General features: G+C 42.0%; 1 protein-coding gene across 2 annotated transcripts in view; it reads right to left on the bottom strand.

The window, feature by feature from the left end:
* The window catches only part of Prkaa2 (protein kinase AMP-activated catalytic subunit alpha 2), a 71,624-nt gene extending 48,787 nt beyond the window's left edge, over window positions 1–22,837 (bottom strand). Inside the window, exon 1 of one of the 2 annotated variants that reach the window (XM_021160008.3) lies at window positions 22,646–22,837. In XM_021160008.3, the coding sequence (XP_021015667.1) occupies window positions 22,646–22,739 (94 nt within the window). In that variant the 5' untranslated portion in view covers window positions 22,740–22,837. The remainder of the gene's footprint in view (window positions 1–22,645) is intronic. The other variant, XM_029475872.2, reaches the window with a different exon arrangement.
* Between the last annotated feature and the right edge of the window lie 4,803 nt (window positions 22,838–27,640).

The raw sequence follows: 27,640 nt of genomic DNA, 5'->3' as shown, positions 1-27,640 counted from the left end.
GGCTCCCAATGGAGAAGCTAGAGAAAGTACCCAAGGAGCTAAAGGGATCTGCAACCCTATTGTTGGAACAACATGATGTACTAACCAGAACCCCGGAGCTCTTGTCTCTAGCTGCATATGTATCGAAAGATGGCCTAGTCGGCCATCAATGGAAAGAGAGGCCCATTGGACTTGCAAACTTTATATGCCCCAATATAGGGGAATGCCAGGGCCAAAAGAATGGGAATGGGTGGGTAGGGAAGTGGGGGGCGCTATGGGGGACTTTTGGGATAGCATTGGAAATGTAATTGAGGAAAATATGTAATAAAAATATTAAAAATCAAAAAAAAAAACAAAAAAAAAAGAAAAAAAAAAAGAAGTAACTTGGGAAAAAAAAAAAAGTAGGTGTTTTTCTGTGTACTCCACATGCAGGTAAGACAAGCTTACTAAAATGTAAAGAGGGGAAAGGAAGCAGAAGATTAAGTTTTAAGCAGAAGATCTGAGTTCATTCAGATTCTCACCCAGAATAGAGGATCCAGAGACTCTGAACAGCTGGAATGTATTCTATAGTCATAGTATGTAATCATTGGAAACTGGAACCAAGAGGTCGCTAGAATGCCTTATGTAGACTTAGAATAGTTGTAGGTAAAAATATAACATTTGTACAATATACACAGATATTTTCCTAACTTTTCTGTATTATTTTCACCACTCCTTCCTTCAAATGCCACATTTCAATAATTCAGAGCCACTTAGACTCCCTGTAGGACTGTCTGTCTCTCATATCTAGTTCTCGATGTGCATCCAGTCAGTTTCAGTGGAATCTCATTCAACAGAATGAACCCATGCTGCTAAATACATCAACCATTGGCTTCCCCTAACTTCAATGTTTTGCCTGCCTCAGTCTCATTTGTCTTTCAAACTTCAATTCAGTTTCTCTTAGTCTGTACTCACTAAACATAGTGGGGCGGTGGTGGAGGGAAGAAACTGCATGGGAAGGGGTGCGGAGGAGAACAGGAGGGATCAAGTATGAGGAGGACAAGAGGAAGAGAGATCTGGGAGAGAGAACTGGAATTGGTTTGGGGGGGTGGGGGAAATGCTGGATAAGCTAGAAACCTAGGACAATGGTATCTCCTAGAAATCTATGAGGGTCACCCTAGCTAAGACTCTTAGCAATAGAGGATATGGAAGCTGAAATGGTCACCCCATGACTTCCAATAAAGGGATGGGACACCAACCTAGACACAAAACTTAGACCCACAATTTGTCCTGCCTACAGTTGTACAGGGATAAAGTTGAAGTAAACATTGAGGCCAATGAATGAATGGCTAAACTTAAGACCTATGCCATGAGAGAGCCCAGCCCTGAAACTATTCATGATATTCTGCTATACTTGCAGACAGAAACCTAGCATAGCTGTCATCTGTGAGGATTCACCCAGCAGCTGATGGAAACAGATACAGAGACCCACAGCCAAACATTAGGCAGAGCTTGGGGAATCTTGTGGAAGAGGGATGTGGGGAAAGATTGAGAGATCCAGAGACAATGCAATAAAACTACAGAATCAACCTGGGTCCACAGAGGCTCACAGAGACTGAACTACCAAAGAACATGCATGGGATAGACCTACGCCTTCTATACATACATAAAGAGATATGCAGCTTCATCTTCATAAGGTACTCCTTATAGCTGGAGTAGGGATGTTCCTGGCTTTGTTGTCTGCCTTTGGATCCCTTTCCCCTAAATGTGCTGCCTTTAGGAAAAAGTCCTCCTAGTCCTACTACAATTGATAGGCCAAGGCAGGTTGATATCCATAGAAGGTCTCCCCTTCTCAGAGGAGAAAGGGAAGAGAGGTAGAAGGAAAGAAGGTGAGAGGGAGGGGCTGGGAGGAGAAAAGGAAGGGGAAGTGTGATTAGGATGTAAAGTAAATAAATTAATGGAAAAAATATTTGTGAAGAACATAGTTATCACTGAAGAATGAACTTGCATTTATATAGAATGCACCCTACATAAGCCTTTCAAAGGTAGCTAGTGAGATGGCTAAACAGTTAAAAGTCAGCACTGCTCTTCTAAAGGACCAGAGTTTGGTTTCCAGAACCTACATCAGGCCACTCACAACTGCAATTCCAGGTTTGGGGGATCTGACACCCTCTTCTGACACTGGAATTCACATGCACATAACCCACACAAAGACACACACACATATAAATGATTAAAAATGAACTCAACCTTTAAAAGATCTTTTAAAGATCGCTTTAAAATGAGTATACTATGAAGTTTAACACAGTAGCAATATCATAAACGTAAGTGGATAAGACATAAAATACCCTGCAGGTGAAATGTTATGGTAGTGCCATGGAATCACACTTGAATTCAAAATTGTCATAGAAAGCTTCATAAATGGAAGCAAATGTGGTACTTTGGAAAACCACAGTAGAGGGATCCAAACAGTAGTCCTGGAACCACAAAACGAATGTTAACAACAACAACAAATCATATTCTGACAGCAAAGGTAGTGTAAGAAATTTCTAGCAATAAGTGCTCATATAATATAAAAAAAGATTTAAAGTACACAGCCTAATCAGTTATCGTAAGACCCAGGAAAGGAAGAACTAACCAAACGGAAAAGGAGAAAGAACAAAAGTCAGAGTAGAAATAAACATAATAGAACAAATACTAATAGAACAAATACAAAAGATAAACAAAACGGAAGTTTTATCTTTTCAATTTTTAAATTTTATATACTTTATTACAGAAAATAACGAATAAATAACATTGGTTTTATAAAAAGATAAGTAAATTCAATACACCTCCAGTTAGACACTATCAAAAGAGAGAAGATTCAAATAAAATTAGATGTGGGGAAAAAAAAAAAAAAAACACCTAACAATCAGTACTACAACACTAACACGAATAACCTATATGCCAAAAAAATGGAAAACCTACGTTGATCAAGGACTTGATTTCTGAACACACATGATCTGTCAAAATTAAACTATAAAAACATTAAAAAAAAAAAAAACAGACCAAACAAACCAATAAAAAAACTGACTAACTATTGTAGCTAAAAAATAAATAAACCAACAGGACAGGGTGGCTTTACTATTGAATTTTACCAAACCTTTAATAAAGGGTAATTCTCTCCCCAAACTTTTATAAAGAATCAAAGGGACATAAAACCTTCCAAATTCATTGTATGAGTCCAACATTACCCTGATACCAAACACACACACACACACACACACACTAAAGAACAGAAAATAAAATTTCCCAACAAAACCCAAAATATCCATTGAAGAGTGCCAAGGACAGCCTTGGCTTGGAGAGGGGTTGAAGAGAAGGGGTGTTTGAGAGCTGCGAAACAAAACAAACTGCTCGAAGTCGATTTCTGGATCAAGCTGAGGACGGCCCATGTTCTGCACAAGATGGCTGCCTAGCAGGTCTGTGGATAGCTCTTGGTTCTGTAGGCTACTTGAGACAGCTTTCTGCTTGAGACAGCTCTCTCTTGCTAGGAAAAAAAAAATTCTAAAAGTTCACTGGATAGCTCATAGATTTTCCAACCAAACTCAGAAAAGCTGCTATAAAAAGTTCTTGGATTTTTTTAGAAAAAACTGAAAGAACTGTGTTTGCTCTCCAAGCAATTCTGTGTAGATTCTAGGAGGAAAAAAAAAAAAAAAATCTGAAAGAGCTATGCTCACTCTCTGGAGATCTCCAGACAGCTCAGCTCTTGCTAGAAATTCTTCTAAGAATAAACAAAGAACAAAAAAAAAAAAAAAAACTGCTATTGCTCTCTGCTGGCTCATCTCATACAGATCAAAGCCCAGTCTTTTATTTACATATCAATTCAGTCATTTACTCCAGGCTCCCTCTTTACCATCCCTAGAATCAGCATTCCAGGACCTAGCTCCTTGGTCTTAGAAAAAGGACAGCAAAGGCACTTTTGTTTTAACATTGTAAAAAAAATCAGAGACCTTGCTGACTTTATAAACTTAGCTGGGTGGGATCCTGTCCTAAAATTACTATTCCTACCACGCCTAGGCCTGGACCTAAACTCCCTCTGTCCCAGGCTGACCTTAAATCTGCCAGCCTTTGAAAACATAAACAAACAAACAAAAAATTAGCTAGGTGTGATCTTGCCCTGCGGGTTACCACTCCCTAAATCTCCTTATCTCCTTCCTTAATAGCTTTCTGACAAGTTGGCTCATAGTGTTGCTGCCTCTGTTCCTTTACATCGGTGAAGTCCCTTATATAATTCATATTGCATCCTTATATTTTGCATAGTTGAGAAATTATAAATTTTTGAGCTCATGTTTTCAGAGTTCCTTCCCAAGGCTTTCCTGAAGGTCACAACATTCTACAATTTTGCTGAGACATTAGACACACCTGTTCATCTCCTGGACTTGTGCTGTCTCTGATTATCCTGGAGTCATCAGCCTTGTCAGAGAGAACAGTCCTCGAAGGAGAAATATGAGAATCTGGACAGTATCATACAAACAAGCTTTATGCCCACAGCAACCATTAACACTCATGGAGGCCCACGCCCTGAGGGCTATGTTCCAGGGGCAGGAACCATATCATTCCATCCCTTACATGGCCACGCAGGACTCAGCAGAAGAGCACATCAAAAAGGTTATTCACACACACGCACACACACACATATGCGCGCATGCACACACAATATCACTGTGATCAGTTGATTTATTTCAGGGATCCAAGAATGGCTCAATATTTTCAAATCCATAAACAAAGATACAGTTCATCAGGTAAGGGCACTTGCCACTAAGCCTCTCTGAGTTTGATCCCAGGGCTCTAGGGTATAATGAAAGAACCAACTCTTGTGGGTTATCCTTTGACCTTCATATATGTGCAGTGTCATGCACTACCCCATATACATTCGTGCACAAATAGACATGAACACAGTAAAGAAATAAGTTCAAAATTATTAAGTATATTAAAATTTTGATAAGAGCTAGCAGGATGGCTCAGTGGGTAAAGTCATTTGATGATATGATCATTTTAAAAGATGCATTAAAAAGCATTTAATAAACTTGAACATCTCTTATGACTTAAGAAAAAAAAGAACTTACTGCTAACAAACTACAAAAACCAACTCTAAGTGGACCAAAGGCCTAAATGTAGGACTTGAAACTATCATTTCAATTGTCCATGTGCTTATGAATAGGATCACAAAGCATGAAAAAAGCAAAAATAAACAAATGAAAACACTAAATGAAAGCCTTCTAGGCAGCAAAGAAATTAATCAGTAAAATGAAGGGACAGACTATAGAATCAGAGACAACATCTGCCAACTCTCCATCTGGCAAAATATTTCTATCCGGAGTACATAAGAAATAACATGTCCAGTCTAAAAGTGGGCAAATAACCTTAACAGGCACTTACTTCATAAAAGGGATGTAAATAAGCAACAAACGTGCAAAATGCTCAATATCAATAGCCTAAGAGGTATCTGTTCTGCCTCTCTGCCGGAGTGTCCGAACACCTCAGCATGCCAGTCGGAGAAGACAGAGCAAAGGCCCAAAATGCCACAGCCTGTGTTTCCCTTTGTGGTATCAGACACCGTTACACACCAGACTGGAAGTGGAGTGCAGTCTGGAATGAATGCTGTGATTCCCGATCTTCTCTCTGGCTATCCAGGCACCTGGAGAGGAAATCAGGAATAGGGGTCCGAGGTCCATGTTTCCCCTCAGGGTGTCTTCACGCCAGGCAGGAAGGGGAAGACAGAACCTGAGCCGAGCAGGGTCTGAGTGGGAACAAGTGCCAAGTACAAGAGCGATAGGAGAAGAGCCTTATTTGGGAGTCTTAGCATTGAGAATCTTTAGGCCACGGCCTTTGCTGGGGTGATCTCTAGTGAAGCAGCTCACGGAGATGATCTTAGCTTCTTCATACTGCTTTACTGGGGGGTGAATGTGGACACATACACTTTATTCAGGGCGAACCAGGGATTACATAACTCTTAGTGGAAGGGCATGCGAATATCCAGGAAGGGAAGGTCATTGGCTGAAGGGTAAGACTATCTAGATACCTCATTAGCATGGAGAAGAACTCCAGGTGCCTGTGGTCCTCTCAGTTCCGTGTTCCAGAGCAGGTCCAGAGAAAAGAAGAGGCTCTACTCCTGCCATTCTCAAATCTCTGAGATTCCTGGGACGTGAGCCCACTCAGCCTCACCAGTCCTTATGCCTGTCTAGTGACACCACCCACCTGCCCTACATGCCTCTAGGGAAATATAAACCAAACCCTAGTTAGAATGGCTTTTTTTTTTAATACGAGGAATTCTGTTACACTGTCTGTTGGAAATACAAAGCATCTACTATAAAAGATGTGCCCCCCCCCGCCAAATCCAAAGACAATCCAGCTATCCCAAGCCTGACATACCAAAGAAACACCTGCAGCTCCAAATTATTGAGAATATGGAATCAACCTAGGTGCCCACCTCCACTAAGCAGCTCAAGAAAAGGATGTATATGAACACAATGAAGCTATAAAGAAGACTGAAATCCTATCCTTTAAAAAAAATGAAAGAAGTTGGATGATGTAAAATAAACCAGGCACAAAACGACAAGAATTACATCTTCTCCCTCATATGTAGAAGCTGAAATAACATGGCCTAAATGTAGGAATGTAATTATGAAAGACTGGGAACGATGGATGTAGGAAACTGAATGTGATCTACATATATCAGAATATCAAACTAAACTCTGTAAGATGGTCTTAATGACAAACTCTGAAATAGGGTAGAAAAAAGCTACTTCTAAAATGATAGGGATGAGTGTTATACTTGTATGTCTTTCTAACATGGCAAAATGGCATGAATAGAAAACACAGGATGCTTGAAGCAGCATTATTCATAATAATCAAAATACAAAAACTTTCCAAATGTCTCTTAACAGAACAAGATAAATAGTAGAGACTTATATATACTGTGCATCAATAAGAGAGAACAAATTTCAATTATATGCAGTCACAGACAAAAAGCTCACAAACAATCTCAGGTAAAAGAAGCAAGATAGAAATGATTCTGTTTCTAAAAAAATAAAACTCAAAACTGGGTGCATTTATAGCGGGGAGGAGGTTCAGTTGGAATAAAGAATGGAGACAGTGACCACAGGGTGCTCCCGGGACGCCAGTACTTTCTGTCTTTGTGGAAACAGTGTTCAAGGGTGTTTAGTGTATGACTACCAGCACTCGTCTGAGGAAGGACTAGAAGGGTGAGAATCTTTCTGGACTAGAGGGTGTTGTGGTTCAATGGTGGCACTATTTGGGAATGTTGTGGAATCTTTAGGAGTTGACATTTTTCTGGAGGGATTGAGCCATTGGGGGGTGGGTCTTGATGTTTTATTGCAATACCTCACTTCCTACTCAAGCTCTACTTCCTAAAGGCAGATGCCATGTGGCCAATCAGATTTCTGCTTCTGACACCTTCCCTTCCCTGTGACTACTGCAACTTCTTCACCACTATAATGGACTATATTTCTCTTAACTAGGTGGAAATAAATTTCCTTCCTCACATTGCTTTTTCCGAGGTATTTAATCACAAGAACAAGAAAGTAACAACGGCAGCATCATAATTTTAAAAGTTAGCTGAAGCCGGGCGGTGGTGGCGCATGCCTTTAAAACCAGCACTTGGGAGGCAGAGGCAGGCGGATTTCTGAGTTTGAGGCCAACCTGGTCTACAGAGTGAGTTCCAGGACAGCCAGGGCTACACAGAGAAACCCTGTCTCAGAAAAACAAAAACAAAAACAAGTTAGCTGAAAACTTCTGGGGACCCTGGACATAACAGTATATGCCTGGCTTCCTGGAAGCAGAGGTAGGAGAATCACCCCAAATTTAGTCTACATACTGAGTTCTAGGCCAACCAGGATTATGTAATGAGAATCTGTCTCAAAAGAACTAGGACACTGAATCAATACCTAATCTATGGCATGCTAAGGGTTACTAAATCTATCAGCAGGTTGGAACTTGGTGCAGAAGTTGGCCCAGGTTGTTGGCCTTTACTCATGCATATTCAGAACTTGAACTCTGGGAATCAGGAGTGGTCTGATGTGCATATGTTCTAACTCTTGCCATCACTAGACTCCTGCCAAAATAGCACAAGGCTCTTTTCTCCTTTGCCAATAATGAAACATAATGATCTCACTGGTTGATTGTCTCTGAATTTCCTTTTCAGGAAGTCCTTAAGTTCCCTGAAGAACTTAAGATACTTCTAACACGGAAGCAGAAGAGTTTTTACTTTTGACCTGTAAGTATCACACTTAGGAGTCTGTGACATATTTAATTCTCTGAGCTCTATAGGGCAGATGGCATCACGACGAGACTGCCACTAAAATGCTGATTGCTTTCATCACTGCAGTGGCAAAACACCCAATGAAAGCAACCTAGGTGACAGGGGTCATTTCAGCACGGTAGAGAGTCTCACTTGCAGGACCTTAAGGTGGCTGGTCATACTGCATCCACAATGATGAAGCAGAGAAATGAATGCTACGTCTCCATGATCTTCTTTATTCAGTCTAGGATCCTAGGCTATCGAGTGGTACTGCCTACATTTAGTGTAGGGTTTCTGGTCATTTAGCCTAATCTAGAAAATACCTCACTGACAAGTTCAGAAATTTGTTTCATGGTGATTCTAAATCCTATTACATTGATAAACAAGATTAACCATCAACAACTCCACTCACTGTCAACCTGATTCACAAACAGACCAGTTTAAGCAATCACCTTCCGCCCTTATCCTTATAGATTTATGGACATCTGATAATGCAAAATGTATTCAATCTAATTTCAAAAGTCCTTATAATCTTTAGCAATTGCCACATCGTTTAAGTTTCCAAAGTCCAAGTCTCTGTTAAGAGTCAAGGTAATCTCTTAATTGGGAGACACTAGAAATGTTTTTTTTTTTTTTTAAGTTACATTCTTACCATGTACAAAGGCACAGAATAAATATTGCCATTCTAAGAGGGAGCTCTGGGGTGCAGGAAGAAATGAGTGGACCACAGGGAGACTGGAGTTCATTAAGGAAACCAGCAAGTCCTACAGCTCCACTCCAGCATCTGGCGATCCCGGTGGAATTATTTGGGCTCCCAAGAGTTGAACAGCCCATTCCTCAGCTGGGCTGCCTGAGGTACACAGAGCCCCTCTAGATCCAACTCTCCTCAGTGCCTACAGCTTTCTTCAGCAAAAATCCCACGGTCCTAGATTCACCAGCATGCTGGGAACTCCACTACAACCTCAGTTTCACTGTCAGCTTCACACGAGGACCTCAGGACATCCTCCTAGCAGGAACTGCAGCCCTGGCACACAATGCCTGGCCTTAGTGTCTCTCCGGAACTGTTGTACAGACCTCATGACCTCCTCAGTCTTGTATCTTCTGTGCCTGTGAAACCACTGTCATGTAGATGATTCTGCCAAGTTCTGCCAGCAACTTGGCACGGAGCCAGACCCTCTAGACCCTGCCATAACTTATGGCAGGGGCTGCTTATAGCAGCAAATCACATTGTGTTCACACAGAGAGCTGAAGAGTGCAGCCCCGCTGCCTTTTCCTCCTCATTCAATAGGGACACCCAACCCATGAAATGGTACTGCTCACAGGTAATGTGGGTCATTCCAACTCCACCTCAATGTAGGAAACTCCTCCAAGACATGGCCATAGAATTGCTTTCACAATGATACTAAATCCTAACACATGCATGCTTCTCATTGTATGTGCAACTTGACATACTAAATGAAGCCCTGATGGAAGGAAGTAATCAAAAAGAACTACTTACTGTTCCATCAAAGATCAAGGCTCGGCCTGGAGTGATGGCTCAGCAGAGCAGCATTGGCTGTTCTTCCAGAGGCCATGAGTTCAATTCCCAGCAACCACACGGTGGTTCACAACTGACTGTAGTTGGATCTGATGCCCTCTTCTGGTGTGTCAGTGACATCATGTTTATATACATAAAATAATAATTTTTTTCTTTAAAAAAATCAAGGCTTTATCAAAGGACAGAGCTCTACTCTTCCTTGTGAATCAGACACTCAAATTGAAATTGGAGACATAAAAGCTGGCTAAAGTCCTTTGCTACACTGAGTATATATTCAGTATATTCACATTTATTCCCATATCCCAAAAGAGTTTTCTCTCTTGTTGTTTTCATCATGTGAGTGTATGCAGTTATTTTTCATTCTTTCAAAATTACTAAATATTATTTGAAGTATATAAAGAATTGTCTTGAAGTCTGGAAATAAGTAGAAGTTGCATACTAGTAGAGAATATAAATAATAAGCAAATATATCACATAATATTAGTCCAATGGCAATAAGCTAAGAAAATAAAACACATAAAGAATTACAGACAAGAGGCAGAGAAAAACAGACTGTTTAAAATCAGTCAGGAAAGACCTGAGCATGTGCCTGTAACTACAGGGCCAGGAAACCTGACATCCTCTTCCAGCCTCTGTGGACCACGGCATATATACATATACATATACATATTCCACAACACCTCTACACAGTAACACACACATACATGTAGTTAAAATGTTTTTAAAATATCACTAAATAAAGGGAAATCTAAGGTTATGCCTCCATTCACTCGTACCCACCTGCCCTATAATGAACTTGCTCTGTGGAGGTTATGTTAACAAATAGTCTGGACTTGCACTCTGCTCCAATCTGTGATTTATGCATTCTCTCTAGCCCTCATCCTCTATGGTTCAGTCTGGATATTTACCTCTGACCTGCATCATTCACTAATCTTTTCAGTAGGATCTAATCTGTGAAGACATCTACAAAATTCTGTTTTGATGACTGCATTTTTCAGTTGTACAAATTTCCTTTGCATATTTGTACAAATTCCAAACCTGATAATAAAAGGCCTCGTCTTAAATATATTAGTAAGTTAAAGTTCATGTCTGATAACTTTAAAATCTGAATCATGTTCATGCTTTTCCTATAATCACAGACCTCTTCTGGAATGCTGAACACTGTATATGTACATCTGTAGAGACCCCACTTCATTGTGGGTTGTTTGTTTGGTTGTTGTTGTTGCTGTTTTCCTTTAGTGAAGATAGAAAGTAGACATTCTTAGTCTGGGATTAAGCTGATCATAAACAGAATTTTTAATCTTCCAAGTGTTGTAACTAACCACAAATGCACATGTTTACCAAGGACAGGACTGGCTCTGGAAACCTTAAATTCTATTTTCTCCTCAGAATTCAAACTTCTCAGTCCTTCTGAGAGGTTTGGCTACTGCTCTCTGCTTGGCTTCTCTGATTTACCATCCTCACAAATTAGCAAACTCAAAATGTCAGGCTCACGACAGTGGATGTTTCTTCTCAGGAGTCCTTGGAATCGGTTCAGCTGCCTTCAAACAGATGGCTGAGAAATTACGTGGGATTTTCCCTCCAGTTTTTTTCAGTTGTTCTTAACTACGTATGAAAGTTGATTTCATACAAGTCATAGACATGTCAATAACACGAGGAAAAAATGTATATGCAGTAACAGAATGATCAAGTTGGCAAGAGAATCATCATAGGGAAGCGATACCTACCTTCCATGTACAGTGTACAACCACCAAACCCGAGTAAATGAGTCAATAACAGCAATGTCATGGATGTATGGCATTGGCACCTGGAAGCAAATCTACTCCTGACCCACACTGTGCTTCCGTGCAGCCATCCCCAAGGCACGGCCAGTTATGGCGACTTTTTTTTTTTCCCAAATGCATTTTCAACTGCATCCCAGTCACACTGTCTTCTCAGTGTGAAAGAGCACATCTCCTCCATGCGATCACAGGGCACACCTTCAGACCTCTCCTAAACATACCACTTACTGCCGGAATGAATCACAGCTGCCTATGCTTTTCCAAGCTGTAACACCCATTATTCCAAATTTGACTTAAAGTATAACAAAACCAAACTACTCCTACAGCTGCCAACTAATGTGTCTCTGCACATCTATTTTCCAGCTGGCAACAATTTTATCATTTAAGCATTCCTAATGTGTAGTTCTTAAGCTTGTGGTCACCTAGGACTCCAAGTCTTTGAAATTCCTATCAACTGGTCCATTCTTTATGCAGCACCTGTGTTTTGGTTTGGGCTTACCTTAAGAGCTGGATTTGACTCATGTCCCTATTGAATTTCACTTTTCTGGCTTTTAAAGCAACCTAAGCAGTTTATTCAGTTTAATTCTGGCTCTATGGTCTATCTTCTAGTTATCTCAAATAGCTTTTTGCCATCCTAAACAACAACTCATATTGGATCGGAGTCCATGTCAAAATCATTTATAAAAAAACTCAGTAGTATGGTCTGGAGAGGTGGCTCAGTGGTTAAGGGCACCTACTGCTCCCCCAGAGGACCAGAGTTTAATTCCCAGCACCCTCATCAGGCAAGTCACAACTGCCTGTAACTCCAGCTACAGGAATTCCAACACCTTTGGTTTCTGCAGGCACATACACACACCCAGACACAGACACATGATTAGAAAATATTTTTAAAGATTTATTATTATAACATCTTAAGTACACTGTAGCTGTCTTCAGACACACTAGAAGAGGGCATCAGATCTCATTACAGGTGGTTGTGAGCCACTGTGTGGTTGCTGGGGTTTGAACTCAGGACCTTCAGAAGAGCAGTCAGTGCTCTTAACCACTGAGCCCCATGACTAAAATTAAAAATAAATCTTTAAGATAATTCAAGTGTAGACAGAGTATCCCTTTTTGATAATACCTAACTTCTTTAAGGACAGTTGTTCAGCAGTGATAAACCATCCAGAACACATTTCATCTTAATCACAAAGCTACCATGAAAAAACCGTCAATTTTTGTAGCTGCAATCTATTGACAGTATGCAATATAGCTGTGAGATCATCTAGCAGTCCACAGAGCACTGAAACAGACTATAAAGGGAGGACTTGGAACGACTCTGAGAGACGATGGGCTCATCAGATGACAGTAACTTAAGACGTTAACTATACATCAAGAATCACTTAAGCCAGTTCTATAACATTCTCACTTCAATTAAATTAGTAAGTCAGTTGTGTGTAGTAGTGTCATTAATAGCAATGTTATTTGTGCCTGAAATTCAATATAATTAAAGACAGCAAACATGTACTGCTGGCACCATTGTAGTAATTGGGTGGGAGAGCTGAAACCACTTCTGGAATCCCACACAGCACCAACTCAAACCTTGAGGGAAAACCAAAACAACGTGTACCAATAGAACTGTACAAGCAAAGTAAGATTATAGAAAAAGAACCGAGGGTACGTGTAAACATTTAATTTCATTATTTTCAGTTATGACAACCGTAACTAATTGGTTATAGCTAATTTATAATTTAGAAAAAGTCAGAAGTACTGCATGAAAACGTACTGCTCACTGGGTTTTAACAATATATAAAATGACAAAAAAAAACCACGAGCAAAATATTTTACTAACTAAGCACATTAACATTTGGGATTTAAAAAATGCAACTTTTGTTAATGTTTTTAATTACATAAAAGGCTGGTTTTAAAAATCTAATAACAGATTCCTTGAGAAAACATTAAAACTTGGAAAACAAAGACACCAGCAAAAGAAACAAAGTGGAAATCCATCAGAGGCCGGCACCACCTAACAAGTCCCCGCTTAAGCAAGGAGACTGCTCCCTTGAGGGGGTGAAGGAAGTTTCTATTATTAGCAGAGATAAAAACTGCCTGAAATTCCTTCCTCAGTAGCACCATGCTAAAAATAAGATGGTGTACCACACATCAGAATAAACATTGCTTTGCATATTCATCTCATTTGCTTAAACAGAAAAGGTACAAACCCAATTCACAAACTTTCTCTTGTATTTGGATCGACATATGGTAAACTGCTCTCATTGTTACAGAATATTCACCACTGGTGCCCACTTACTAATTATCTCACAGGATTTGAGATTAGATCTTTCTGCTAGACCAAATTAAATTACCTACTTGACTTCAAAATTTAACTAATTTTTCTGCAAAATATTTTCCCTATCATTAAGGAAACCGCAGGAATCTCAGGATAATTGAGGAGGTATTATTGCATTACAGAGCACAGCCAGCGCTGGCAGGAACAACAAGGCTTTGGCCTGTTTTCACAGAAGCAGTGACAGGGGCACAGATGAGGAAAAACAGTGCTGTGTCAGCATGAGAGGGACAAAGCCCATGGGCTGATCTCTTCCAGGGAATTTGGGGCACAAGTACATCACATGTACTTCACATCAACGGGAGAGGCTGAAAGTGAGCGGAGTCTATGCAACCAGAGATTTCTGAACACATTTATTCACAAATTCCTTTCATCAAATAAAGTGCTGTTCTCAGAACTAGATCACAGGTAATGGTCACAGTGGAGTTAACTGTGGGTATGAGAGGACCTTCTGAGCTATCTAGTTTTGCGTACTTCTCACACTGTGTAAAGAACTGTGTAAAGTCTGGCATGCACCACACAGCTTGCTTATGACAGCTCCACTCTAGGCTATCTCTCTCCAATGCTCCGTACACTAAAAAGTATGCAAGTGTCGCGTCCCTGTGGACGTGTTTGGAATATATCTGTCTACCACTTGCAACAGAAAATTACTCTCGACAGTACCAATAACTTCAAGTGCATAAAGTGTAATAATTAGAGTATGGGTTTTTTGTTTGTTTGTTTGTTTTGTTTGTTTTTGTTTTTCGAGATAGGGTTTCTCTGTGTAGCCCTGGCTGTCCTGGAACTCACTTCGTAGACCAGGTTGGCCTCGAACTCAGAAATCTGCCTGCCTCAGCCTCCCAAGTGCTGGGTTTAAAGACCTGTGCCACCATCGCCCTGCTAAGATTGTGACTTTCAACATTGAAGAATTTAAAATGTATTTTCCCTTTCTGTTTTATTTTTGAGACAGGCACTGACTGTGAGGCCAAAGTTGGAGTGGCATCCATAATCCTCCAGTCTTAGCTATGAGTGCTGGAATAGATGGCTAGGTGGGGCCATAACTAGCTGTGCTTTCCCCTTCATATCTGACTTATCTACATTCCCGCTCTGTTCTCCAAAAAATTCAAATTTCTGTTAAGCCAAGGTCAGCAATTAAATACAAACATCTTTAAATCTACTTCTTTTCTTAATAACCAGCTTGTCCAGGTCTTTATAAGTTGCATATGTTCTCTTTTAGGACAGAGATACAATAAGGACAGAGAGCTAACTATTCAAGGCCTTCAACTGGCAGAAATAAAACATAAATCTCAAAGAAAGCATGGTATACCTTTTAATCTTCCAACTGGCCACTTAAAACTTGTTATTTACATTTTGAAATTTTTCATCTAAAAAATAAATGGGGAACTAGTGAAATATTTATTTAATTTCTCCGAATCCATGTGTTATGGATAACTACTTTAAAAAGAAGAAAATCTAAGTGGGTGTGGTGGTGTACACCTTTAATCCCAGCACTCCGGAGGCAGAGGCAGGCAGATTTCTGAGTTCGAGGACAGCCTGGTCTACAAAGTGAGTTCCAGGACAGCCAGGGCTACACAGAGAGAAAAAGGAAGAAGAAGGGGGAGGAGGAGGAGGAGGAGGAGGAGGAGGAGGAGGAGGAAGGAGGAAGAAGGAGGAGGAAGAAGAAGAAGGAAGAAGAAGAAGAAGAAGAAGAAGAAGAAGAAGAAGAAGAAGAAGAAGAAGAAGAAGAAGAAGGAGGAGGAGGAGGAGGAGGAGGAGGAGGAGGAGGAGGAGGAGGAGGAAGGAGGAAGAAGGAGGAGGAGGAGGAGGAAGAAGAAGAAGAAGAAGAAGAAGAAGAAGAAGAAGAAGAAGAAGAAGAAGAAGAAGAAGAAGAAGAAGAAGAAAGGAGCAGCAAACCTAATGTTCTTGGTGACCTCTGCTGACTAGGAAGAGACTGATGTCACTGCAAAGTATCCTCTGGTGCACAGATATAAAGAACAATTCTCTCATAAGCCGCATGTTGGGTCTCACCTTAAAAACAAGGGATTCTTTTGAAATGAATAATTGACATATAATAAAGTCTCCTCCAACCAGCCTTTGTAAATCATATACAAAAGACCCATTGCAGTTACACCACCTTTCCATAAGTTAGAAGAATAGAGCAGGTCTAACCACAGGAGCTCCACACAGTAGCTCTACCCTACCAGAATGAGTGAAGCTTTAAACCATACATTTAGAGGAGATCTTTTAAGAGATTAAAAGCATAGTACTCTTTAAACTTTGTCAACCCATATAATCCGTTTCAAAGACACTGTCTAGGAACAACAATACTATAGTCTAATGGAAGAGAAAACTCAACTTAGTCCATCTTAAGTTTTAAGCTACTTACTAGCAAATAAGATTTTATGTGTTTTTCAAAGTAATTTGAAGCTATGCTATTACATGAAAGCTACACTGTTTATATTTTTGCTTATTAATCTTAACTCAGATCAATAAATTTATATATCAACAATCAAAATTAAATTTAAATAGCATAACAGTTAAGAGAGAGAGCACATATGTGTTCCTCACTCCTCTATACCGCATAGTTATTGCCACATAAAAGTAAACCATCCACTATTAAGGTTTATAGTAGAGGCTAATTTTATAAAATCTAAATCTGTAACAATTAAAAATGTATGAGCTTTCATCAAAACACACTGAGCCAAGTGGGTAATAAGCACATGGAGAAAGAGGGTCAACCTCTAACCTCGCCTCCTACCATGCTTACGAGTGAACGCAAAATGGATCAGAGTTAAATGTAGAAGCCGGGACAATCAAATATTCACAAGAAAGGATTGTAAGCCAAATCTTTCAAATCTCCTAGGCAAAGAGGTTTTAAGTACGATATCAAATATTTGATTCCCTCCCCTGCCCCAGATAGATAGACCAGGCTGGCCCCGAACTCACAGTTATGATCCATTTCTTAAAATGACAACCTTGAGCTTAAAACTTCAAAACTTGTATATTTCAAAAACACAGAAGCCGGGCGTGGAGGCGCATGCCTTTAATCCCAGCACTCCGGAGGCAGAGGCAGGCGGATTTCTGAGTTCGAGGCCAGCCTGGTCTACAAAGTGAGTTCCAGGACAGCCAGAGCTATACAGAGAAACCCTGTCTCGAGAAAAAAAAAAAAAACACAACTGAGAAAATGACAAATCAGACTAAGATGTAGCTCAATTGGTGAAGTACTTGCCTAGCAGGCCTCAGAGCCTCATAAACAGGGCATGAGGGTGCATGCTATGCCTGTAATCCTATCATTTGGGGGGTAGAGACAGGAGGATCAGAAACTCTAAGCCAGGCTTGGCAACAATTTGACTTTGATGTCACTCTGGGATACATAAGATCCTATAGCGAAAGAAAGGGAAGTAGACAGGGAGGGATGGAGAGACGGAGTCCAACAAAGCAAGAATTTTATTTGGAATACATATTCGGCAAGAGACTTGTAAACAAAATTTTATTTCAAAAAATCCTGTTAATTCAGCTTAAAAGTTGATGAGCAGCTTGTCTTAGCCTGCCTTCTACTGGTATACGGCATATTTGAGAGCAGGTAATTTATTAAGTAAGGCAGTTTATTTTGGCCAGTGGTGACAGAGGTTGGGAAGTCTACAAGTATGGTGCCAGCATTGAGTCAGCTTCTGGGAACAACTCCATGGTGCTTGCTCTCATAGAAGAAAAAAATCAGGACTAGCAAGTACGTGCAGAAACCTCAAACCACGAAGGGCGAACTTGCTTTATAACAAGTTTATCTATCCCACTATTACTTATGCACTGAAGAAAGGCACTGATTCCACTAAAGACCAAGATGCCTCCTAAAGGTGCCAGCACTTTTCAATGCAGTGTGGGAATCAAATTCCAATATAAGTTGTCATACAGGGCAAACCCTATTCAAGTCATGTATTGTACACCCCTACCCCAACTAAACACTAGCAAATAGCCAGGCATCAGAGTGCACAAGGCCAGCCTGGTCTACATAGCAAGTTCTAGGACAGTCATATCTACGTAGTGAGACCTTATCTCAAAAAGCAAAACAACAAATATGCATATATACAAATATATACATGTATGATAAGAAAATATATGTGTGTATGATAGAATAAGTGAAAACATGGTCAACAGTAAAACACTGTTACTAGTAAAATGCAAAGTTAACACTTCATACCCAGTGGAATAGCTGTAACAATCAGATAACTGCTATTGATAAAGAAATGGAGACAAGCTGGGCAGTGGTGGCACACGCCTTTAATCCCAGCACTTGGAAGGCAGGGGCAGGTGGATTTCTGGGTTTGAGGCCAGCCTGGTCTACAGAGTGAGTTCCAGGACAGCCAGGGCTACACATAGAAACCCTGTCTCAAAAAACCAAAAGAAAAAAGAAAGAAAGAAAGAAAGAAAGAAAGAAAGAAAGAAAGAAAGAAAGAAAGAAAGAAAGAAAGAAAGGGAGAGCAATGTTGGTGGGATATAAAACAGTACAACCATTTTGGAAAACTGTTTGTCAGCATCTCAAAAAGCTAAGGATAAAACTACACTAGCACCCAGCAATTCCATTGCTAAGTCCCCATCCAAGGTGTGAAAAGATGTGTGTCCCCAGTGTTAAGGTTTGGATATGAACTGTCCCTCAAAAAGACCCTGTGTGTTGAGGACTCAGTCTCCAGTTAGTGGCACTACTGAAGTGGATTGGATTCCACCTCCAACAAGGGACTGATCCCTGCTGTGTTCATATCATGATGGCCATACGGGGTGGTAGCAGAAAGTGGGAGGCGAGCTTTATTACATCTTTTTATCTCTTTAATGAGGTAAGCTTCTTTGCTTCATATATTCCCTAGCACAGTGTTCTGCCTCATTACAACACAGGACAAATTGATCAAGTTGGGATAATATTATTGTGCACTGTGTAAGGATTGTCTTTTATTACTCAAATGCTGAGTTCTGCACCAGCAGAGAGCTGAAAGCAGAGCCAACTTTGGTATTGTTATTCATATGGCTACATCATTTTGTAAACACTCCCTCTCTCACCTTCTGATGGTTTTAATAAAGAGCTGATGGCCTACAGTGAAGCAGGAAAGGACAGAAGGGATTTTAGGAGAGACAGGACTCTCTCTCTGTGGAAGGAGAACCAGGTGAGGGAGAATTCTCCAGACAGATGCTGAAGAAGAAGTGGCACTAGAAACAGACACGGTAACAAGCCACATCTAAGCAGAACTTAGAATAAATGGGTTAATTTACAAGCTAGGTGGGAATAGGCGTAAGTTAAGCCCGTAAGCGTTCACAATAAATATAAGCCCCCATGTCACTACTCAGGAGCTGGTGATCCCAAAGTTTCCCTTACAAGTAACCACAGACTGGCACCTCTTCAACACAGCTGAACTACATCTTTCTACCCTTTGAGTTATTTTCCCAAGTATTTTCTCAGAGGAGCAACACACATCCACACACAGAGCTCTGCATGTAAATCTTCATGGAGGCACTCTTTATAACAGCCTATATAGCAAGACAATGTCCAGCAGCTAAGAATGTAAGAGGATGGCAGCACAGACATACAATGGATGACCACACAACAATAAAAAGGAAGAAATCGGCTACATGTTATGCTAGATATGAACCTCAAAAACAAAATACTAGACATAGAGACACCTTACTCCATGATGCCAATTCATCTTTTTCCAGCAAAGACATTTCTTATACATATTAGACATAAATAGTGGTATCTGAGGGTTGTGGGTGTGAATGATATTAACTGTAAATGGCTAAAATAAATGTTCTACAGCTAAGATACAATGATGGTTGTGGTACTTGGCAAACTTACTAAAAACTGTTGAACTGTACACTTAAAATCAGTGACTTTAACAATATGTAAAATATTCCTCAGTATATGTTTTTAAAGCTACCTTTGCCTTGGATAGGGGAGGGGCTCAAGAAAGTCCACTCTTCGATGAGAAACTACTTAGGCAGTTCATAGCTGCTCGTGGGGCTGGGGGAAGGGGGGCCTCTAGTAGGTTACCTGTGTTCCAGTGGTTGGCTCTATACCCAGGCACGGATCTGCAGATAGATATATATGTATAGATAGACAGATAGAGATATGTGACATTGGAATGGAGGTTTGGTGGGAGGGCATTAAAGGAGTTGGAAAGAGAAAGAGCAGTGACTCTGATTAAAGCACACTGTATGAAATGTCAAATAATAGATTAAAATGTACTCTTTTTTTTAAGTTTTAAGATTTGTTTTATGTATGTGAGTACACTGTAGCTGTCTTCAGACAGAAGAGGGCGCCAGATCTCGTTATGGATGGTTGTGAGCCACCATGTAGTTGCTGGGATTTGAACTCAGGACTTCTGGAAGAGCAGTTGGTGCTCTTAACCACTGGGCCATCTCTCCAGCCCTAAAATGTATTCTTAATACGCATATACTTTGTTTCACCAGTCCCTTGACTTAACAACTACAGCTGTATTGATTACAAACCCGCTTGACCTAGCTTAATTTCTGTCATAAAACACCCCGACTAAAAGTGACTTAGGGAAGAAAGGGTTTATTTTAATTCAAATTTCCAGGCTACAGTCCGTTTGAGAGAAGTCAAGGCAGGAACTTGAAGCACATCCTCGGTCACCAGCAGAGAAAGAGAACACATGCAGGCATGGCTGCCATCATGCTCGCACATCCCTCTATACTTAACAGAGCGCAGGACCCAAACTCAGGGAACAGTGCTGCCCAGAATGGGGGAGGGCTTCCCACTTGAGCATGCGCAGAAGCTAACTGGATCTAAATAATTCTTCATTAAGCTTCCTTTCCTAGATGATTCTTCCTTGTGTGCATTTGACAATTAATAGTAACTATCACACCACATAGGGAATATCTCTTTAGGGAAGATAAAACGGTCAGGAAAAATCCAAACCGCTCGTTCCAACAGGGTTCTCCAGGAAAAAAGATTTTTCTCATAAACCAAAGGTCCCTTCTGTTCCATTTATATTTTAGGAAGCTGGCGCTTAGAAGCAGACAGAGACTATAACCAAATAGTTTTGAACTATCCCTTGACAATGGCCTGAGGAATCAGATCGGGTATTCCACTCTACATCAAGAGAAAAAAAAAAAAAGCAAGCGCAAACAAAAGCACTTAGCAGAACATGAAAGCATATAGGCTAAGTTATATAACTTACCCTAAATGGCAAAGCAGCCGTTTGCATAACTTTGCAATGCCACAGCAAAGCAGTTCTCTGCAAAGATGGTGTCAACATCATTATCTAATCTCTATCATTATCATCTCCCAACTATCCACAATTCTTACAAGATCCTGACTTCACAAGACTTCAAAGAATTTTACAAACATTTTAGGTCTTTACAAAAATACCCACTTGGTGAGGCCACGTGTGACCGACCACCTTAATATAATCTGCCAACCTCACAAAAGTCTCCATCCTTCCTTCCCCTGTTCTTTCTCAATAGGAGGGGGCATATACTTTTCATATGTATTCTGATTGTCTTTCCCTCATAGCCAGTAAGTCCCAGGAGAGCTCAGGTTTTGCTCTTTCCTAGAACTCCGTTGCCCAGAACAGTTCCCCGCATGTGGTGAGCGCATTCAGTGTTTTCTAGTTGTACAAACCCGTATTAGATACACCAAGAGGGGTTAATCCTCCCAGGAATGAGGAGTCTCTCCCTTCTATTCAAGCCTTCACTGGAGTTAAAATGTGGAAAATAAGCCTCAGCATAAAATCCCCAGACTGCTTACCTGATATTTATTCAAGAACAACAAAAGGCTAATGTTTCACTTTTAATTCCCAACTTGCTACCAAGTATTTTTTTTTTAACAAGAGCTGTAGTACGGGTAAAAGGACCGGTAATCAAACCCCATGTGACTCTTATTAACTAATAAGAAAGCAAAGCAAAGTTTAATACTTAACTAGTTTAGTGCAGTGTGAAATTTCAAAAGCAACCTGTTTTTTCCAAAACCCCCAAAGCAATCCCTTCACCAACAAACATCACCCTTGCCTAAGCAAGTCTGACCTCTTGGGGACCCAAACTCGATCACCAAGCAACATTTTCTCCCAGACCCTGACCACAGAATCCTTCCTTGAACCAATCAACCTACAGGGCTAGGGGTTCTCCTAAATTCTCTGCCCAACCCGCTGCATTCCAGCGTTTTCACACACCCAGCAGGGGGACTTGGCACCTCTCTGCTCTAGGCATGCCCCTGATCAACTCCACCATCAAAGGACTGGGACAGGGAAGAATCTGGGAAAGGCAGGGACCTCATCAGCAAGGCCAAAATTGGAGGACATCTTAGACCTCACCCTGAATCTGCCAATTCTCTGTGACCTTGGGCGTGTCGCTGAAGCCTTGGGAGCTCGAGTTCTCTCACCTTTAAGGTGAGGACCGCACCCGGCCGGTGCCACGTTAAGGATTAAGTGTGACCACAGATGAGGCTCCACGCAGAGCACTTGGCACCAGTGGGAGACCCCCTCTCCCAATCCGCGGCGGCCGCCGTGACTCCCCCATCCTCCCCACGCTTCGGGGACCTTCGGACTGGGCCAATCGCCCAATTCTGCAGACAAGCGAGCTGAGGCATAGAGAAAAGACAGGGCGCTCGGAGGCACCCCCCAGCCAAAACACACCCCATAACCGCCGGTCCCCCCGGACCCACGCCCGGGCTGCCGCTCCAGGTGCTTGTGCCCCGGGCTCGCCCGCGAGCGCTCCACCTGCCACCCGGCCTCGCGCCCGCCCGCCCGCGCCGCTGCACTCACTCTTCACTTTGCCGAAGGTGCCGACGCCCAGGGTGTCCCCCAGCACGTAGTGTCCGATCTTCACCCGCCCGTCGTGCTTCTGCTTCTCAGCCATGTTCGGCGCGCGGCCTCCCCCTGCCGCGGGCTCTGAGCGCGGCCGCCGCTACCGCTGCCGCCGCCGCTACAGCCGCCACCACCGCCGCCGCCGCCTACCCACAGTGCAGCGGGCCCGGGGGGCGGGACGGGGACGCCGGGGGCGCGGTGGGGAGAGCGCAGCCCGGCGCGTGTGGACGCAGGCTGGGGGAGCAGAGCCGAGGCGTCCGGAGGAAAGCCCAGGGCGGTGAAGATGGAAGGGATGAATCTGAGCGCGACCGAGATGGAAGGGGAATCTGAGGAGAAGTGGGGGTGACGGGGTGTAGACCGTGAGCCATGCCTCGGGACCAGAGGGCCAGGCGCTGGGGAGGGCGGCCCTCCCCTAGCCCCTGGCACGCTCCCCCTAGCCAAGGTTTGTTTGTCTGGGAACGTTCTAGTCCGTACCCTCTTCGGATGGCGTCCCATTGTTTTGTAGTTCCTGGTCGTGTTATTGTTAGGTCTCAACCCCGGGACAGACTGCCAACGGAGACGCCTAGCATTAACATAGCAAAGGTGACGCTGATTCTCTCAGCATCCCTTAGACCCCACCTGGTATAGGGTCCTCCTGCCTGGCATACCCCGACCCCTACCCTGAACTCTCCAGCCCGGGGACTGAGCTGCCCCTTCCCTCAGGTCCTCTGGTCCCTAGATAATTCAGCCATTTTGGCTGTGCCAGTTTCTTAGTCCAGGCCTCCCACCCCTCTTAGGCTTGGCTCCTCTCTTGCTCTCCCTCCCTCTCTCTCCTCACATGGCCCTGCTGAGTCTGGCCATGTGTCTCTGCCTCTGCTTCTGCCTGTCTGTTCATTTTATCTATAACAGGCCTTCCTCATTGTGTTAGTTAAGGCTTTTATTGTTGCGATAAAACACCATAACCAGAAAGCAAGTTGGGTTGCTGGGTTTATTTTTTACACCTCCACCGCACTGTTCATCATTGAAGGAAGTCAGGACAGGAACTCAGTGCATGGAACCTGGAGGCAGGAGCTGATGCAGAGGCACGCGGAGGGGGGGGGGGGGCGGGGGCTGGAGAGGGGCCGCTGCTTACTGGCTGGCTCATCAGGGCTGGTCCAGCCTGTTTTCCTACAGACCCCAGGACCACCAGCACAGGGGCATCACCTACAATGGGCCCTTCCCCACCAATCACTAATTAAGAAAATGCCTTACAGCTGGATTTTCTCAGTTGAGGTTCCCTCATTTCAGATAACCTTGTGTCAAGTTGCCATATGACAAGCCAGCACATCCACCACACCCAGGAGCAGTTATGGTCTCCTTTTGTTTCTTCATTCAGTTATATAGACAATCGTGTTATAGAGATAAAAGACATTCTCTTCAGGACTCTCGATTCTAACTCATTTGAACAAAATTTCCCAATAAATCATAGACACAGCCCTAAGTATATTTCAGCACTTGCATACATGTGTGTAGATATGCATTATATACTGGACAAGGGAGAAATACTAAAAGAAATAGGAAATAATTTACATGTGCAGGTAAATGTAGAACATAGACAAAACACAGAAGGTATCAAAGAATTGTGGGAAACAAAAATGATGTAAAAACACATTAAAGAAATGAGTGTATTGAGGGTGGAAGTAAAAAAATAATAATAATAAAAGGGAATCCAAAGCATGCCCAGAGTGTTACCAGTAGGCAAATCACTTATGAGCAAGCAATCTCTTCCTCCCGGCTCCCCCTCACTCTTCCCCTCCCTTTACTTAATGTTAGCCGACCTTGCCATAGCTGAAGATTATTTGCTTCCTATACAGAAATATGAAGACTCATATGACTTCCATTTAGCAGTTCCCTGCACACATACAAACGTGCTTCAAAACCTAAATACTTGCAGCTTTTCCCATGAAAAAAAAATAATTTAGAAACACAAAGAAAAGGGATTATTTGCTGTTTGGGGATAAATTATTAGAGGTTAGTCAAACATCTGTGACACTGTGCATGCCGATAGAGTTTCATAGTCACATTCCTCGAACGTGAAGCCTCAAGTCACACTGTCTGTATGTAAAGAGTGAACCAGGAAATGGGTATAACACAACTTGTTCCCTGAGACCTAGTAAACATCCAACTGACCAACTGGTGTGTACACCATGGCAATCTAGTGAGAGATGATCTCAGCGTATAAATTATAGACATCACAGCTGTTGGATATGGGCTATTTTTGTTCATTCTGCAGATCACCTTTCCTGCTGACAAGAAGATCTCACTTATGAATCTCAACCTCGATGGCAAATTTGAGACAGCTTCCCCGGGCTATTTTTAAGGCTGAACTTTTATTTGGTTAAAGACCACTCCTTTGCTAGCCATTCAGAGAAGGAAGCTGAGATAGCTCTTCTGCTGAGAGTCTGTGTTGTCCTAATAATCTAATAAATGATGTTGAGGAGTCTTTAAATTGTGAAGCTACACGAAGAAAAGCTATAAACTGAGATCTTAAAGCATGTTGAATTGTCGACTCACTGGCAATTAAAGTTTCATTGTTATTACACTAACCTTATAGTTTTATGCTAAACATAAGTAATACTTTCTTGATTAAGAAATTCATTTAGTCTCAGCTATTTGTCATCAAGGAACATTATTGTCCCCATTTTATAGATGATAAAACTCGATTTCCCTCTGTTATTTTTCCCCCAAGGCTATAAAGCTAAAGGCAAAGCCAGCCAGACTCAGATCCAGTTCCAACCTGCCCTCTTCCTTCCAGTTCATTACAGCTGGAATCCCATGATGCTCTGAGAGAGTTCCAGTATGTTCATTGCCAGAGTGTCCCCTTCTGACACTTTTATTTCTAGAGCAGAGCAGTGTTCAATCCTGTTGGTGCTTTCTTTAGTGGGAAGTAGAATGTTACCTGGGTGTGGAGATGGGAAGGTCTTTAGTGGTAATACACTCTTCGGGTGCCCTGTGTACTTCGTGTGTAATTCCGAGGCTGCCTCACCCTTCTCAGCAATGCAGAACTCTGTACTAAATGGCTGGATCTCCTTGTGCCCCTAGGATACTCACCTGAGAACATTGTAAATGCACTCTATCCTATTTTATTATTTTGCAGTGGTGTTCCAGTGCTGCTGTTGCTTAGATTCATAGCCTAGGAAACTGTTCGGTTCTGACCACGGGTCTAGCTATTCTGACCACTTGTCTAGCTGTTACTGCTTTAGTTCTCAACAATTAGACCGCTGCCATTTTTTTTCCCTCAAATATTCTAACGCAGGACCTGAATGGATAACTGGAATACTCCTAGACCAGTGCTTCTCAACCTTCCTAATGCTGGGGCCCATTATACAGTCCCTCATGTCGTGGTAACCCCGACCATAAACTTATTTTTGTCGCTTCCTCATTACTGTAATCTTGCTGCTGTTATGAATCATAATGTAAATATCTGTGTTTTACAATGGTCTTAAATGACACCTGTGAAAAAGTCATTCAACCGCTCCCTCAAGGGGTCGTGACCCACAGGTTGAGAAACGTAGTACTAGACTACATTAGATTGCATTAGTGTCATCAAATACATACAGCAGGGTATCTCCAAGTTCAGGACATTGTAAAAAATAAATTAACTATGCAACCAGTACTGGAATTATAGGTGCCCACTACTGCACCCAGGTTTTTGTTTGTTTGTTTGTTTGTTTTGGTTTTAATTAATTTATTTATCCACTTTACATCCTGATTACTGTCCTCTTCATGGTCGCCCCTACACACACAGTCCCCTCCCCCATCCTTCCTCCCCTTCTCCTCTGAGAGGGTGGAGGCCCCCTCTGGGTATCTTCCCACCCTGGCACAGCAGGTCTCTGCAGGGCTGGGTGCACCCTCTCCCACCAGAGGCAGACAAGGGGCAGCATATTCCACAGACAGACAGGCAACAGCTTTAGGGACAGCCCCTGCTCCAGTTGTTGGGGATTCACATGAAGACTGAGCTGCACATCTGTCCTATGATTGCACCCAAGTTTTTACTTGGATGTTGGAGAGACGCACTCTCCGACTTTGATCAAGGAGTTTACTCTGTTTCTCTTGATGAGCCTCTCTGCTCATATTTCATGCTAGTACTCTAGTAATTGTCAAGCCTATTCAAGTATAAATGTCCAGTAATGTATTAATAGGTTTTAATGCATATGAAATTGACATTTTCATAGCTCGTTTGCTTTGTGTAGGGCCTAATGGAATTTAATATATCCTCCTAGAAATTTTTGTTCAAAAATAGAGAGGAGGGCACAGGTTCACTTTTTACCAACTTGGTTATCAGTGTGATTGATTGTGTTGGAAAGTGTTTCTCGGTGTGTCTGTGAAGGTGTTGACAGGAGTATTTCTTTCTTTCTTTTACTTTTTTCTTTTTCTTCCTTTTTTGTTGTTGTTTGGGGTGGGTTTTTTTGTTTTGTTTTGTTTTGTTTTTTCTTGGGGGGGGGTTGGTGTTTGCTTGTTTATTTGTTTTAAGACAGGGTTTTTCTATGTAGCCCAAACTATCCCGGAATTCATTTTGTAGACCAAGCTGGCCTCAAACTCAGAGATGTGCCCACCTCTGCCTCCCAAGTACTAGGATTCAAGGCATGCACCACCACCACCCAGCTGTGGACAAGAACACCAAACACGGGGATGACCTATCCTGAATAGAGTAACACCATCTCATAGGCTAATGCCCAGGTAGAATAAAAGGGGGAAAGAAAAAAGAGCCAGCAGCCATAGGCATTCTCTCTGCTTCCTGACAGACATGACATGAGCTGCTGGGCCCCACTATTACTTCCTCACCGTGACAGACTATGATCTTTGAAACTAAACTTCCTGTTCTGTCATTCTGACAGGCATCTTGTAACAGCCATGCAAAGCAGTTAAGAAGCCCAGGTTAAATAAAAGGCGTAATTTTACATATCTCAGCATCCCAGTCAGAGGTAGAGGGAA

Source organism: Mus caroli, unplaced genomic scaffold (genome assembly GCF_978045245.1).
Source record: "Mus caroli unplaced genomic scaffold, Mus_caroli_1 scaffold_6, whole genome shotgun sequence".
NCBI lineage: Eukaryota > Metazoa > Chordata > Mammalia > Rodentia > Muridae > Mus > Mus caroli.
This window is presented reverse-complemented; position numbering and strand designations above follow the sequence as displayed.